This window comes from Emys orbicularis, chromosome 7 (assembly GCF_028017835.1).
Source record: "Emys orbicularis isolate rEmyOrb1 chromosome 7, rEmyOrb1.hap1, whole genome shotgun sequence".
NCBI lineage: Eukaryota > Metazoa > Chordata > Testudines > Emydidae > Emys > Emys orbicularis.
Genome location: NC_088689.1, coordinates 32,078,304 through 32,091,924, shown reverse-complemented (window position 1 = coordinate 32,091,924; position 13,621 = coordinate 32,078,304). Strand labels below are relative to the sequence as shown.

Sequence of the window (13,621 nt, the reverse complement as noted above, 5' to 3'; positions counted from 1 at the left end):
ACTTAAGGAAATGGCCGAAGAGATCTCTGAGCCATGAGTGATTATCTTTCAGAATTTGTGGCGGATGGGAGAGATCCCAGAGGACTGGAAAAGGGCAAATATAGTACTTATCTATAAAAAGGGGAATAAGGACAACCCAGGTAATTATAGACCAGTCAGCTTACCTTCAGTACCCAGAAGGATAATGGAGCAAATAATCAAACAATCAGTTTGTAAGCACCTAGAAAATAATAGAGTGATAAGTAATAGTCAACATGGATTTTTCAACATATGTTAAACCAACCTAATATCCTTCTTTGACAGGGTAACAAGCCTTGTGGATGTGGGGGGGGGGGAGGGGGCGCAGTAGATGTGATATATCTTGACTTTAGTAAGGCTTTTGATACTGTTTCATATGAACTTGCAGCAAGAGAGATTTAGGTAGACATTTGGAAAAACTGTCTCACCTTATGGTGGTTAAGGACTGGAACAAATTACCTAAGGTAGTATTTTTCAAAGTTCGGGTACTGGGTCGCGGCATGTAAGGCACTGGGTCACTTTCCTTAGCACCCAGGGACCCTTGTGGCTCTGGTCAGCACCGTTAACCGGGACATTAAAAGTCCCGTCGGTGGTGCTGCCCAGCTAAGGCAGGCTAGTGCCTACCTGTTCGGACACCGCACTGCACCCCGGAAGCAGCCAGCAGTGGGTCCGGCTTCTAGGCAGGGTGGCCACGGGGCTCCACGCGCTGCCCCCGCCCCGAGCACCAGCTCTGCACTCTGCTGCGGTGGGGGGGAGTGCCTGCGGGTGAGAGACCCCTCCCACACCTTGAACCCCCCATTCCCAGCCCCACCCCGCAGCCCTCACCCCTGCACCCCAACCCTCTGCGCCAGCCCTGAGCCCCTCCCACACCCCAAACTCCTCATCCCCAGTTCTGTTGGGTCGCAGGCATCAACAGTTTTCTTCAACTGGGTCCTCCTGGTAAGTGGTGCCAGGCCGGAGCCTGTACCCCGAGCCCCCTCCCCTAAGCCCCCTGCCACACCCTGCGCCCCAACCCCCTGCCCTGAGCCTCCTGCCGCACCCCAATCCCCTGCCCTGATCCCCCTGCCGCACCCCTTCCTGCGCCCCAACCCCTTGCCCTGAGCCCCTTCCTGCACACCGCACCCGCTCCCACACTCCAACCCTGGCTCAGCCCTACATTCATGGCTCTGTATGCAATTTCCCCACCCAGATGTGGCACTTGAGCCAAAAAGTTTGCCCACCCCTGGTCTAGAAAATACTTAGTGCTGCCTCAGTGCAGGGGACTAGACTAGATGACCCATCAAGGTCCCTTCCAGTCCTACATTTCTATGATTCTGTGATCATAATGTGTGTGCCCTCTTTTGATTCCTGCAAACAGGACTTACATCTTGTATTTTCCTTTGTTTGGAGCCTTTTCTCATCAGATATTCTTCATAGCATGAAAAATTATGTAGCCTTTCTTTGTATTTTATATATATTCATTTTGTAATTTAGGTGATTAATACCAGGTGCATATTACCCCATATGCAGCCTTATCAAGACTTTGTATAGAGGTACCCATATCTCATAACATTTGAGACTAACATTGGGGATTGGTCCTGCTTTGAGCAGGGGGTTGGACTAGATGACCTCCTGAGGTCCCTTCCAACCCTGATATTCTATGATTCTAACACCCTGGGTTTTGTAAGCTAGCATCATACTGACTTCTATGACTGCAGGTGTCCACACTGACCCTAGTCTCCTGATATTATTTACTACCATCCCAGTAAAATATATTTATTTATGGGTCATGAGGGAAAATTAAATATAGAGTTGAAAATAGGTTTCTGGGGTAACATTTGAGGAGACTAGGAAGCTAGTTTTTATTACTATAATGAGAAGTCCATAGTGAAAAACATTTTTGAGTACTTCAAACATACTTTACTGACTAGAGCCCATACTAATAAACAGTTAGTTTATACTCAGACACATTGCTGCTTTATTAAGCTACAGTGAATTTATATTTGTCCTTTGCATGTAAAACCACCAAGACATACAGTATTGTCTTCATCAATATTATACGGCCTTGTGAGTAAAATTGATTTTAAATTGATTTAGTCAAATACCTGTGTTTTTTCTAATTGGGATGTATGAGTTTTAGGCCATTATAAACACTTAAAATTATTTTTTTTAGAAATTGCTCTTTGACTTTTCAAGTTTAAAGAAACTTATGCACTCTTTCCATAGCTTTCTGTAAAAGGTTATAATGACAAGCAGCATATCTTGTTAAAGAAGATCATTGAAAAAATGACCACCTTTGAGATTGATGAGAAAAGATTTGAAATTATCAAGGAAGCGGTAAGCTCTATGGAATTTTAATGTGATTGGGATAATTTAAAACAGAATATATTGACTATGAGTGAAATGTGAACATTTTAATGGAATTTGAGAGCTAAATCTGCCCAAAAGTATAGGGTGAAATCCTAGCCCACTGAAGTTGATGGGAGTTTTGCTATTGGCTTCAGTTTTGGGTGAACTTCTAGCCAAGTATTTAAATGACAGTTGTACAACTTCAAAAGTATTGGCCCTACAGTCTTTATTCAGGCAAAATGTGTGGTGAACTTTTTGTAACTGCTGGATTATGCCTTTCATTTATAAAAGGAGTAGAACAGTGGTTCTCAAACTTTTCCATACTCCGATCCCATTTTCAACAAGAAAAAGATTTTAGGATTTCAGTCTGACCTAGCCATAAAGAAACAGGATAGATAGGAGGGATGGTTGTGACCCCTCTGGACCCAGGGGATCATAACCCATTTCATGGTGTAGGATGAAGTACATGGATATGCAGGATATGCAGAATTCTGGAAGTAAAAACTGGCACAAAATTCAGTGATCCATATTCATATACTGCATTTTACAAATGTTTTTTTAAAAACTTTTGAAATAGGTTACAACTTCTTTGTTACTTCTGTTAGTTCAGTCTAGAAATGTAATTGTTTACATTGGAGTTGTCTACATAAGAAGAAAGCATTATATAATGCAACAGGAAACTTTTAATTTTAATATTCAAATAGGTGAACATCAAATATAAGGAAGATTTAGTCTAATATCAGGGTCTATATATATATGTGGCACGTTGAATCTCATTACTGTGGTAAACTGACACACATGGCAGCATAAAACAGATAAAAATTAAATTTAAAACTAAGGAAAACCCCAAAGAAATTTCTAAATATATCTATACATTATCTATAATGCATACTTCTTGGGGATTTTCCTTTATTATGAGATATTTTCTCATTTATGTCTCCAGAACTCAGGGGAGTTTTATCTCAGAATTTATTTTTCATTATTTTGCATATTTTGTGATAATGTACAATTTTTATTGTATGTATATCCATGTGTGTAACAATATAAAGGAAAAAAAAAATCAAAATCTAACTAGGAAAAGTTGCATTTTCTTCTCCCACAAGCTCATCCATGTTAAGAAAGGGTCAGGTCCTTTCTTCTTATGAAACAGGGAAGGCAGTCTCCACCAACTTTTTCCTCTTTGTCCCAGAAACACAGAAAGAAAGACAAGATGCAAGGGATGTGGTGCCATCAGCCCTCCAACGCTGGTTCCAGCCCCCACCCTCCCCTTGTATGAAGGTTAAGGGGCTGTGTTGCAGCAGACACTTGGAGGCCTAACCTTGTTCCCCCTTTTCTTTAGGGGATGCCTTCCCCTAAATCCACTTCCAATTCCAGTTTTACACAGAACTGGACCCCTATGGAATGAGTAGCTGCACTGGACACCTGGCATCTTGAACCTTACCTCCTGATCTACTCTACCAGGTCCCTGAGCTGCTATGGGGAAGGAAAAAACACTCACACTCACACTCCCCCTCACTGCCAGATTGGTCATGGTGGGGTGTAAGTCATTCCCAGTCACAAATGAGGCAATTAGTACAATGCCCATAACAGAGGGGGGGAAATCCAGACCTAAACTAATCCTGGGTTAGGAGGGGGCTCAGCTGGAGGGAGTAGGGTTTATATACTCTCTCCAGGTGTGCAGGGGGCCAGTGGCTTACCTAAGTCCTACTGACCTGCCTGCAGGCTTAGGTGATCCCTTCCACCCTCTCCCAATTCCCATGTGGGGGGGGACTCTTAAAGGAGACACTGCTCTTTTTTCCTGTCAGTCCAGACAAAGCCCTCTCACCTTATGGTCTCAGGGGTTGTATTTCCCACCTACCCACTGGCCTCTGAAAAACAGCTGACTTTCTCTTGTGAAATTGAGGCTATGCTTACCTGTGGCTGTATGGGGACCCAGTAGATCCCACATTGCCAAGACTGTTAGCTTGCTCTTTTCATTCTTTCTGTTTGAGGAGATGACTGTGTTTATTTTGCCTGGATGCAAACTGAACAAAAGAACAGTTGTCACAGCCCTGCTCACAAGGATAGATTCTTTTCTTGTTCCTCTTGTATGTAGCTGCCCCTGCCTCTGTCTGACCGTGTGAGAATAGGGCACTGGACAATTAGTTATAGTTTGCAGCTAGCAATGAATTTGGTAATAGTTGCCACAGAATGTATAGGCCTTGATTAGAATAATTAAAAATATTGGTCATAATGAATTAATGGAAAAATGCACTCTGAGAATACATGTTTTTGTCAAAATTGAAACTAGCTTAGTTCCTAGCTTCTTCATCATGTAAGCAAAGCTGCATCATCATGAGCATAGTTCAATCCAATTACCGTATTATGCTACTCAAGAAAGTACAAGTGTAGAATAGTTGCTGGCATCTTGAATGTGGGGTTTTGGGTTGTATACAAAGCCAAGTAATTCAGGGTGATGTTGCTGTTATATTCAGAAGCTAAGCTTTGTAATTATTGAACGTCCTATTTCAACTTTGTTAGTACATGCGATCACTTAACAACTTTCGAGCTGAACAGCCTCACCAGCATGCTATGTATTATCTCCGACTGTTGATGACAGAAGTTGCTTGGACCAAAGATGAATTAAAAGAAGCTCTAGATGGTGAGTTCCTGCCAATTTTTAACTGTTTGTTTCTTTTACCGAATTCACTATTTTGGCCTGTTTTGACTTTTGTCATGTTTAGAATCCTGAGCTTTGTATTGTTTTAGTAGAGTTAAGAGTTTCCATTTTTGAATGGGGACATAGTCTGTTGTCCTCACAAGTAATTACTTAATCAACATTAATGGAGCTACATATTTTGAACTCTGAACCATATTTTGCAACGTTTGTACAGCAGTTGCCTCATAGTGTGTTTAAAGTTTGAGAAAAAACTATTAATTTTTTTTAGTTACTAAATTTTAGTTTGGGAATTTAAGATTTTTTTAAAATTATGTATTTATTTTTTGATGACCGCTGTCTCAAAAATATCTGGAAAAAATCCTATAAACTTTTCATGCAAATAGTCCTTAATGAAGAACAGATCCCTCGCTATATTCACTGGGGAGGGTAATTTAAAATATAAAAATTACTAACAACTTCAAAATAATCTGAGGATGTATTTATAATTTTAGCAGAGGTGAACTTTACATGTAGTACCCCACTCTGGCCTGACATGAGAATGGGCTGCTGTTGGAGCAGTCTGCAGAAAGAAGATTTTCCTTGGACCATTCCCAACAAATCTTCCAAAAGATGTAAATTAGGGCCAAATCTAGCTTGCCTTTCTCATGCAAGTTTTGACTTTGTTGGGACTGCTCATATTAGTGAAGTGGGCAGGATTTGGCCCTATATTTCTATCTTTTGGTAGCTGCTTCCCATCTTCTAATTTTCAGACATCTTACCACCCTATTAAACCAGCCTTACTAAATACTGCTTTCAGCTGAAGGCCATCATGAGCAAAGATGTGAACTTGCCCTTCCCTCCCCCTGTTTCCCTTGATGAGATATTTATAAAGAGGTGAGTGTGCACATCTTGTACACTTGCTACTGAGGCAGGCTTAAAATATATTGGGCACTGTATACCCTTTAATTATTGCAAGAAAAAGCTTTTACCAGAAAAATATCAGCAACAAAATTTAAAAACAAATTGTATAAATCTTTTCCAACAGGAACTCTTGGGAATACCTCTGTGGTTGTACAGTGCACAATGAGGCCCTGTTTCTGATTGAGGCTTCTGGGTAGTACTGCAGGATAGTTATTTAATCATTCTTGGTTGATGTATTCGACTCTAAAAGATGCCAATGAAAAATCGTTTTAGAGGGAAAGAAAAATCCAGTATGGTCAGAAACTCACTATACTGTATATTGTTGCATCCCACTATTTAAGGCTCTGATCCTGAAAGCTGCTCCATGCAGGCAGTCCTCTATACACGCTATAGGGGGCTTTAGGGTTGCCACTTTTGGTTGGACTTACTCCTGGAGGTTTCATCACATGACATAATCTTTAATTAAAGATTAATCTTTAATTCCTGGAGACTCCAGGCCAATTTTGGAGGGTTGGCAACCCTAGGCTTTATACTAGTGCACGGCCTGACTGTACAGAGTAGCTTTGGGACGGGGCCCTAAATATTTTGTTCTGTTGTCTGTACAGTGTTAAGTAAGGTGACTCTCAATGGGCCCTACTGAAGTCAGTGGCAAAACTAGCATTAATTTCAGCGAGAGCAGGGTCAGCCTGATAAATGACACTCCTTTCCTCTTCCTAGGAATTGCAGATCCTTTTTTATATTTACTAACTTCTGTCCCTTAACATAATCCATTTAAAGTTTAATACTGAGTGTCCATAACATGGCAATTTAACACTGAATTGCTGTTCAAAGAGGTTAAAGTCTAACTGTCTTGCAACATTAGAGATCTGCTTGAGGGACAATGATTTTTTGGTTTGATTTTTACTACTATCATCCTCACCACCACTACCAGACGACCCCAGCCCTATGTACTGCTGACAAATGTTTGTCAGAATTAAGAGACTAATTACACAAACAATAAGAGACCCCTTGCCTTTTCCAGGAGACAAAGTTTAAATATAAGATATGACTAACAAAGTGAGAGCAACTAATAATTGATTTGGGGTGAGGAAAGAAGTGGAAATGGTGTGTGTTTTTGGGAGGCCATTTGTTGGGGTTGTAGTAAGAGGAAAAATTATTAAGTATTGATGATAGGTAGATATTTTTATCCTAAAATAACTTAGGTACTTATATGCCTTCCATTACAATAGTAACTGAGAGCCTCACAGTCTTTATCCTTAGAAACACCCCTTTGAGATAGAGAAGTGCTATTATCCCCATTTTACAGATAAGAAAATGAGGCACAGAGAGAATAAGGGACTTTCCCTAGGTCACACAGGGAGTCTGTGGCAGAGCCAGTGAATGGACCCCAGGTCTCCTGACTCCAAAGTCAGTGCTCATACCAGGGGACTGTCTCTTAGTCTGCTGATTCTGCCTATTGATTCTAATATGTAACTTGTATTTTGCTTTATGGATGAGTAATACTGATTGTAAAAGTGTTTAAAATATGAAAATCAGGTGTGTGTGTGTACATGTACAGGTATGTATATATATTTTACAAAAAATAATTCTTAATTTACATGATTTATTGCTAATTGCTATAAAACTGAAATTTGAGTTCAGAAATTGTTTTAGTCTAGATAGTAATGTACTGTAACTTCCAGGAGAATTGTAAGCCACATGTTCTTTATGTAGTTAATAGCTACGGCTTTATCTCTCAGTCCCACCTAAATGATAGTAACTATTTTCTCTGGAGAGTGAATGTGTGTTCAGCATGATTGGAGAGCAGGGTTGTTGTTGTTTTTCTTAGTGGAATCTGGGTCAGATGTTAAGTGAATTCTAAGCAAAGCAAACTATGCAATGAGTGCTGATATTTAAACCTGGAAACTTTCCAACAATGAATTTTTAAGGAAAAATCCATTGCTTTTGACTATTATGATTTTCCCTTTTCTCCAAGAAACGGATCATATCTGCTGAAGATGAGGTCAATTCCCTGTAATGTAAAAAAATCATGTGATTAATTTAACTGTCTATTTATCTATTCTAGATGTCACTCTTCCCCGCCTCAAGGCCTTTATATCTCAACTGTTGTCACGGTTACACATCGAGGCTCTTCTCCATGGCAATATAACAAAACAGGTCTGATATTTTCTTTAATAGAAATAGTTTGTATTAAAAACAGGATTTAAAACCAAGGGTTTAGTTAATCGTCCCAAGTTTTAAATCAGTTTTTGCCAAATATGATTTCATAGTCTTCACTTAATTTTTAGCTGTTTTACAGCAAGTATATCATGATGACGTTTTGTCTGCTGTCTGTCAGGCTCAATGTCCCTTTGAATGTTGGTATTTGAGATTTACTGTAATAGAAAACAGTTTATGATCTAAATATTTTAAAGTCTGCATTGCATGTCATTACAGTAAGTAATTAGACTGCAAAAGTAACTGTATGCTACAGCTCCTGATTTTCCATTTACAAGCTTCAGACATGTGACTCAGCTGACTAGCAAAGTTTAAAAAAATCAGAATCCTTCAAAGTGAAGCATTAAGTACAAGGCTAAGGTGTGTGGGTCCATAAATCAGACTTCTAGTTCCTTTTCCTTGTGAAAGTAAGAGGGCACTGCTAGTAAGAGGCACAGACTATTTAATGTGTCCTTCATTAAAACTGTAATGAGTTGCACTTCTGTCATGATACTATTGGGAATGCTGCTATATCAGCCCCATGGGAATAGATGCAGCCATTTTAATATTTTAACTCTCTCACAAAGCTATTGTCACATGCAGTATTTGTAAATGCACTCAGATCTTTGGATAAATGTGATACAGACATGCTTCTATACTAGTCTAGTGAAAGTACACTAACACTAGACTATCGTATCTTAAAACACTGCAGGTCAGCAGTGAGTGCGTCGAGAGGGAAGTGGCCAGCAGCAGTGAGGGAAAGAGCCAGAAGGATAGGCTATAGAAAGTTGGAGCTTTAAATAAGAGCTCCAGGAAAGTTGTTTTTTAATTTTTTTACATTTTTTGTGTGGAAATGTAAACTAAAGAATAATCCCATCTTCCTCCTAACCCCCTCTATATGTGAACAAGATGTGATTAAATTCCTCTATAAAGCACCACAGAATTACTCAGGACCGAGTCCTGTATTGTGCTGACATGTATTATGCGACCCAATCATGAGAAAAAGATGTTTTCTGTAAGCAGTCGTGTGGGTGGCTTTTGGAGGGATAAAAATATACATCGCTGCATATGGTGCATCTATGTATTTGGAGACCATGGTGATCAGAAATGAACTGCAAGCTTCTTCTGAGTTCCTTGCAATCTACCTGTCTGCTTAGACTTCTATTCTGACGTTTGTATTTTGCCACAATAGGGTGTTGATTTCTGCTTAGTAGTAGGCTAATGGTGCTCACAGTGACACCGTGTTATAAATATTCTGTGGTAATTTGTTGTTTTCTAGAGTAGAATACATATTATTTTGGCTTTGCCTTGAAATTTCCTATATTTCCCTCATCCCTTTTTTTCCATTTCTTTTCCTTCATAAATTTAGAGATCTTTTGCAGGTTTTCTGCAAGAAACCATTTTGTGTTGTGAGTTTACATGGCAGAACAGAGTAAGAGGTTTGGGCTTCTGCATAGAATTTTGAAGCAGATTTTGTAATAAGTTGCTATACTTTTCAACATGTAAGCCATGGCACTTAGCAATCAAGCCGTTTGAAGTTACACATCTAAGTGAGGCCAGACTTTTAAAAAATGTTGGCATACATATTGTTCACACACACCCTGTCCGCCCCCTCCTCCCCCATCATCACAGTCAGGTTTTAAAGACTTTTTTCATTGAAGTGTAATTTTTAATGTAATTTACTGAAATCCCTGCTGCTTTTTTTTTTTTTTTTTTAAAGACCAACTTTTCATAAAACCACCTGAACTTCAAATAGCCTATGTATTTGATGCTGTTTAGGTTGAAACTGTAGATTTACTGAAAATGGCTATAACTTTAGAACTGCTTAGGAATAAACACTGTATTGTGTATTTATAAAAAGCTAGGTTTCAGAGTAGCAGCCGTGTTAGTCTGTATCTGCAAAAAGAACAGGAGTACTTGTGGCACCTTAGAGACTAACAAATTTATTAGAGCATAAGCTTTCATGGGCTACAGCCCACTTCTTCGGATCCGAAGAAGTGGGCTGTAGCCCACGAAAGCTTATGCTCTAATAAATTTGTTAGTCTCTAAGGTGCCACAAGTACTCCTGTTCTTTTTATAAAAAGCTAATTATATTTGACAGTAAAGGAAAATCTGAATTTATCATTTTAAGAACTCCTATTCAATTAAAATATTAATTAACATCCACATTTAATAACTAAAGCACAGCAATGTAGTCTACATCTGTGGGTATACTCACATATTGGAGCATCTTGATAAAATTTTCAAAAGTGCCCAAGTGACTTAAGATTCTATGATTCTTTTTCAATACTAGCTTAGGCACTTAGGAGTCTAGGTCTCATGGACCGTCGATTAGGCAGTTTTATAAATTTTACTCTGTCTTTAGAACTATGACCAACGTTGCATCCAAACTACATTACTTCAGCATTTCCTGCCATGTTAGTTGCCATGTATTGATGTTTGTATGTTGTATACTGTAGTGTATTTTTAAAAAAAAATCTGGTAAGGTTTCTGAAAGAACAAATGAAGTTTATAGTTTTCAATTAAAAATGGTAACAGAGCTGGTCTGCTACCCTGTCACATACCTTCTCTCTCTCTTTTTTGACTTCTTAATTATGTGTGCTGTGTTTGTGGGCACGAAGGCACTAACTCAGCAAGGTCTTTAAGCATGTGAGTCATCCCATCCCTATACAGTAAACTACATGCTTTAAATTCCATTGACTTCAGTGGCACTGAAGTTTGTGCTTAAGTGCTTTGACAAATAGGGGCAGGATTACTCACATGTTTAAATGCTTTGTTGAATTGGGGTCTAAAAACTGCTTCCTGCAGCATCTCTGTATGCCAACATAGCCTGCCAGGCTAGGAGAAGAAAATTTTAGTTGACTTTTCCCTGGGAAACCTGGATCTCAGATTTGAAGAATAAGAAAATATGGTGGTCCTAATTTTTTTTTACTCAAGATGCTCTAGTTTATTTTTGAAACTTGTGTTGTCCCTCCCTACAGGAAATATTTAGGATTTTAGGAAGGGATTCACCTAAGGGAGTTAGGAACTTCTCATTTATTTTTACTAGGAGTTGGAGCCTGATTCCATTAGACTCTTGAAAATTCCAGCCCTAAAGTGCGGGCCTGCAACTGTTAATCTGACAGCAAGTAAATTTCACTTGCGTAGACTGAGTTATCAGTTGTCACTGGCTGCTGGATAAAATTATTTTTCCTATTCTCCTTACCAGCAGATGGAACAGGAAAAAAAAAATCTTGTGATTTTTTTTTTTTTTTTATCCCCATATAAAAGGGACTGCCTTGATCCCAACAGTCCCAACTCCACCAACGCAACAAAATGGGGTGAATAGCTGTGCTGATATAGAAAGACTTGGAGAAACCAAATTAACAGCTAACAAAATGTCATTTGTGTTTATAAATTGGGAAGTACGTATGCAGTTTCCAAGTTTGCACAGATAAATACTTCAAGGGTAAGAAAGTGAGAGCACATTAAGAATAGGTCCAAAATGTTTAGCTAAATGTGTAAAGATGAATGTAGCTGAAGGTGCTCGCCAGTAGCACTGGGTTACTATAAAATAAATAATAATAATAAAATAAATAAATAAAATAAAAATAAATAAGCTAATGTAGGGAAAATAATCTCACTTATTTCCACCTTATTTTTCACTTTCTTATACTTTGTTTTAAATTAACCATTCCATCCTTCCATTCCTGATTTTGCATCTTACCAACAATAACTGCGGTCCTTCAGTGTGCTGCCAGATTTAGGATTGTCAAAGACTAAATAAACAACTTGAAATTAATGTCTTCTTTTCCAGGCTGCATTAGGAATTATGCAAATGGTTGAGGACACTCTCATTGAGCATGCTCATACAAAGCCCCTCCTTCCCAGTCAGCTAGTAAGATATAGAGAAGTGCAGCTTCCTGACAGTAAGTTGAATCATTTTTTCTATGTTATAAAGCAAATAATTTAAAGCTGTTTCCTGGTGTCTTCTAATGACTTTTGAAGTGAATATTACCTGTAGTTTGTCTAGAAATCAACTTCAAATGATTTTGCACTGTAAATCTTGCAGAATTAAATGGGAAATATCATCATATGAAAAGTAGTATAGGTAGGTCTGTGACATTAATCTTTCTGTTATGCTCAGTAACTGTTTTTTGTAGAACTATAAAATAGTATTTAGCTGCTTAATATATTGGAGTGTTGATGTGAAGGATGAATACAGACATGTGGCTTGCACAGCAGTTTGAAGCAAAATAACATTAAAGTAACAACTGTTCTTTGAGTGGATGCAGACATGTATTCCATTAGGTGTGTGCGTGCTTAGTGCGCCGGAGCCAGAGATTTTGCCTAGCAATACCTGTAGAGGGACAGCACTCATGCCTCATGGCTGTGGCCCCATCCCTAGCTATCTGAGGTGGCACCACCCTGACCCCTTCCCCTCAGTTCCTTCTTACCGCCCATGGCTGAAGTCGGAGCTCTGTGTGGTATTACCTTACATCCTTGCAATCAGATTTAGCATAGTTGTTTATTGTATATAGTTGTAGTTAGCTTTAGTAGGTTTTTTTCCCTGTTGATGCCTTCACCAGGGTTTAAACACTGCCCTTCATGTGGGGGAGCGATCTCTAACAACGATCCTCACGCACGGTGCCTGCTCTATCTTGGCAAGGACCACCTTAAAGAGCATTGTTTGATCTGCAGATTGTTCAATAAAAGGACTCAGGTGGCCTGGGACTTTCACCTCGGGCAGGCCATGCAGCCTGATCTGGTACAGAGGCCTTCATTAGGCCAACAATTACCCTCAGGCTCTGAGACTGCGACTGCTTCACGTGTGGGAGCAGTGCCTCTCTGAAGAGGTGGAGAAGCTGTTCCCTGTCAACTGTGCCGATGAAATGTCACATAAGACCAGCCACGACCACTCTAGTTCTCGGGGTAACTCTTTTGCCTCCTTCAGGAAAAGCGCAGACTGACATGGAGCTGGTGGTGGTGGGCAGGAAGGCATGGGTGCCTGTGACCCTTCCCCGGTACTGAGTGGGAAGGTCAGAAACCACCCCCGGGCATCCCTTGAGTCTGTTACCGATGAGGGAGATGCCAGTACAGACTGTGTTTGTTCATCAGCGTACCAGGCAGCCGCAGACCTCCTTTGCCTTTTGGTCCCAACCTCACCATTGGTCTAGGACTTTTCCAGGTCTGTGCCATCTATAGCCCGTCCAATGGAGCAAGCCACTGAACCCTCATGCCTGTTGGCACCACATCCCAGCACTCCTCTTCCAGTAGTAGGGATAGAGCTGGTATCAGAATTGGTATTGGAGGACCCCAGTGCCAGGAACCTCCTCTGCAGTTGGCGCCACACATGCTTCCCTGGCAGCTTTCACCACCCTTGGCGTCAGTACAGTAGGGCGCTCTGGTGCCATTATTCACGTCAGGACCGACACTGCTGTGCAGTTTTCTTTCTCTCTTTCTGTCTTTCTCTCTTTCTAATAGCTCTAGTGTATTGGGGTTTTGGTGTGGAACCTTGAAATTTTGACAGGGTTAAAAGGG

At 39.9% G+C, this 13,621-nt stretch overlaps 1 protein-coding gene across 2 annotated transcripts in view; it reads left to right on the top strand.

Annotated features, from left to right (window-relative positions):
- The window catches only part of IDE (insulin degrading enzyme), a 92,588-nt gene that overhangs the window by 67,076 nt on the left and 11,891 nt on the right, over window positions 1-13,621 (top strand). For both annotated transcript variants that reach the window (XM_065407188.1, XM_065407187.1), the window contains exons 16-19: window positions 2,224-2,334; window positions 4,867-4,987; window positions 7,971-8,062; window positions 11,898-12,009. In XM_065407188.1, the coding sequence (XP_065263260.1) occupies window positions 2,224-2,334; window positions 4,867-4,987; window positions 7,971-8,062; window positions 11,898-12,009 (436 nt within the window). The remainder of the gene's footprint in view (window positions 1-2,223; window positions 2,335-4,866; window positions 4,988-7,970; window positions 8,063-11,897; window positions 12,010-13,621) is intronic.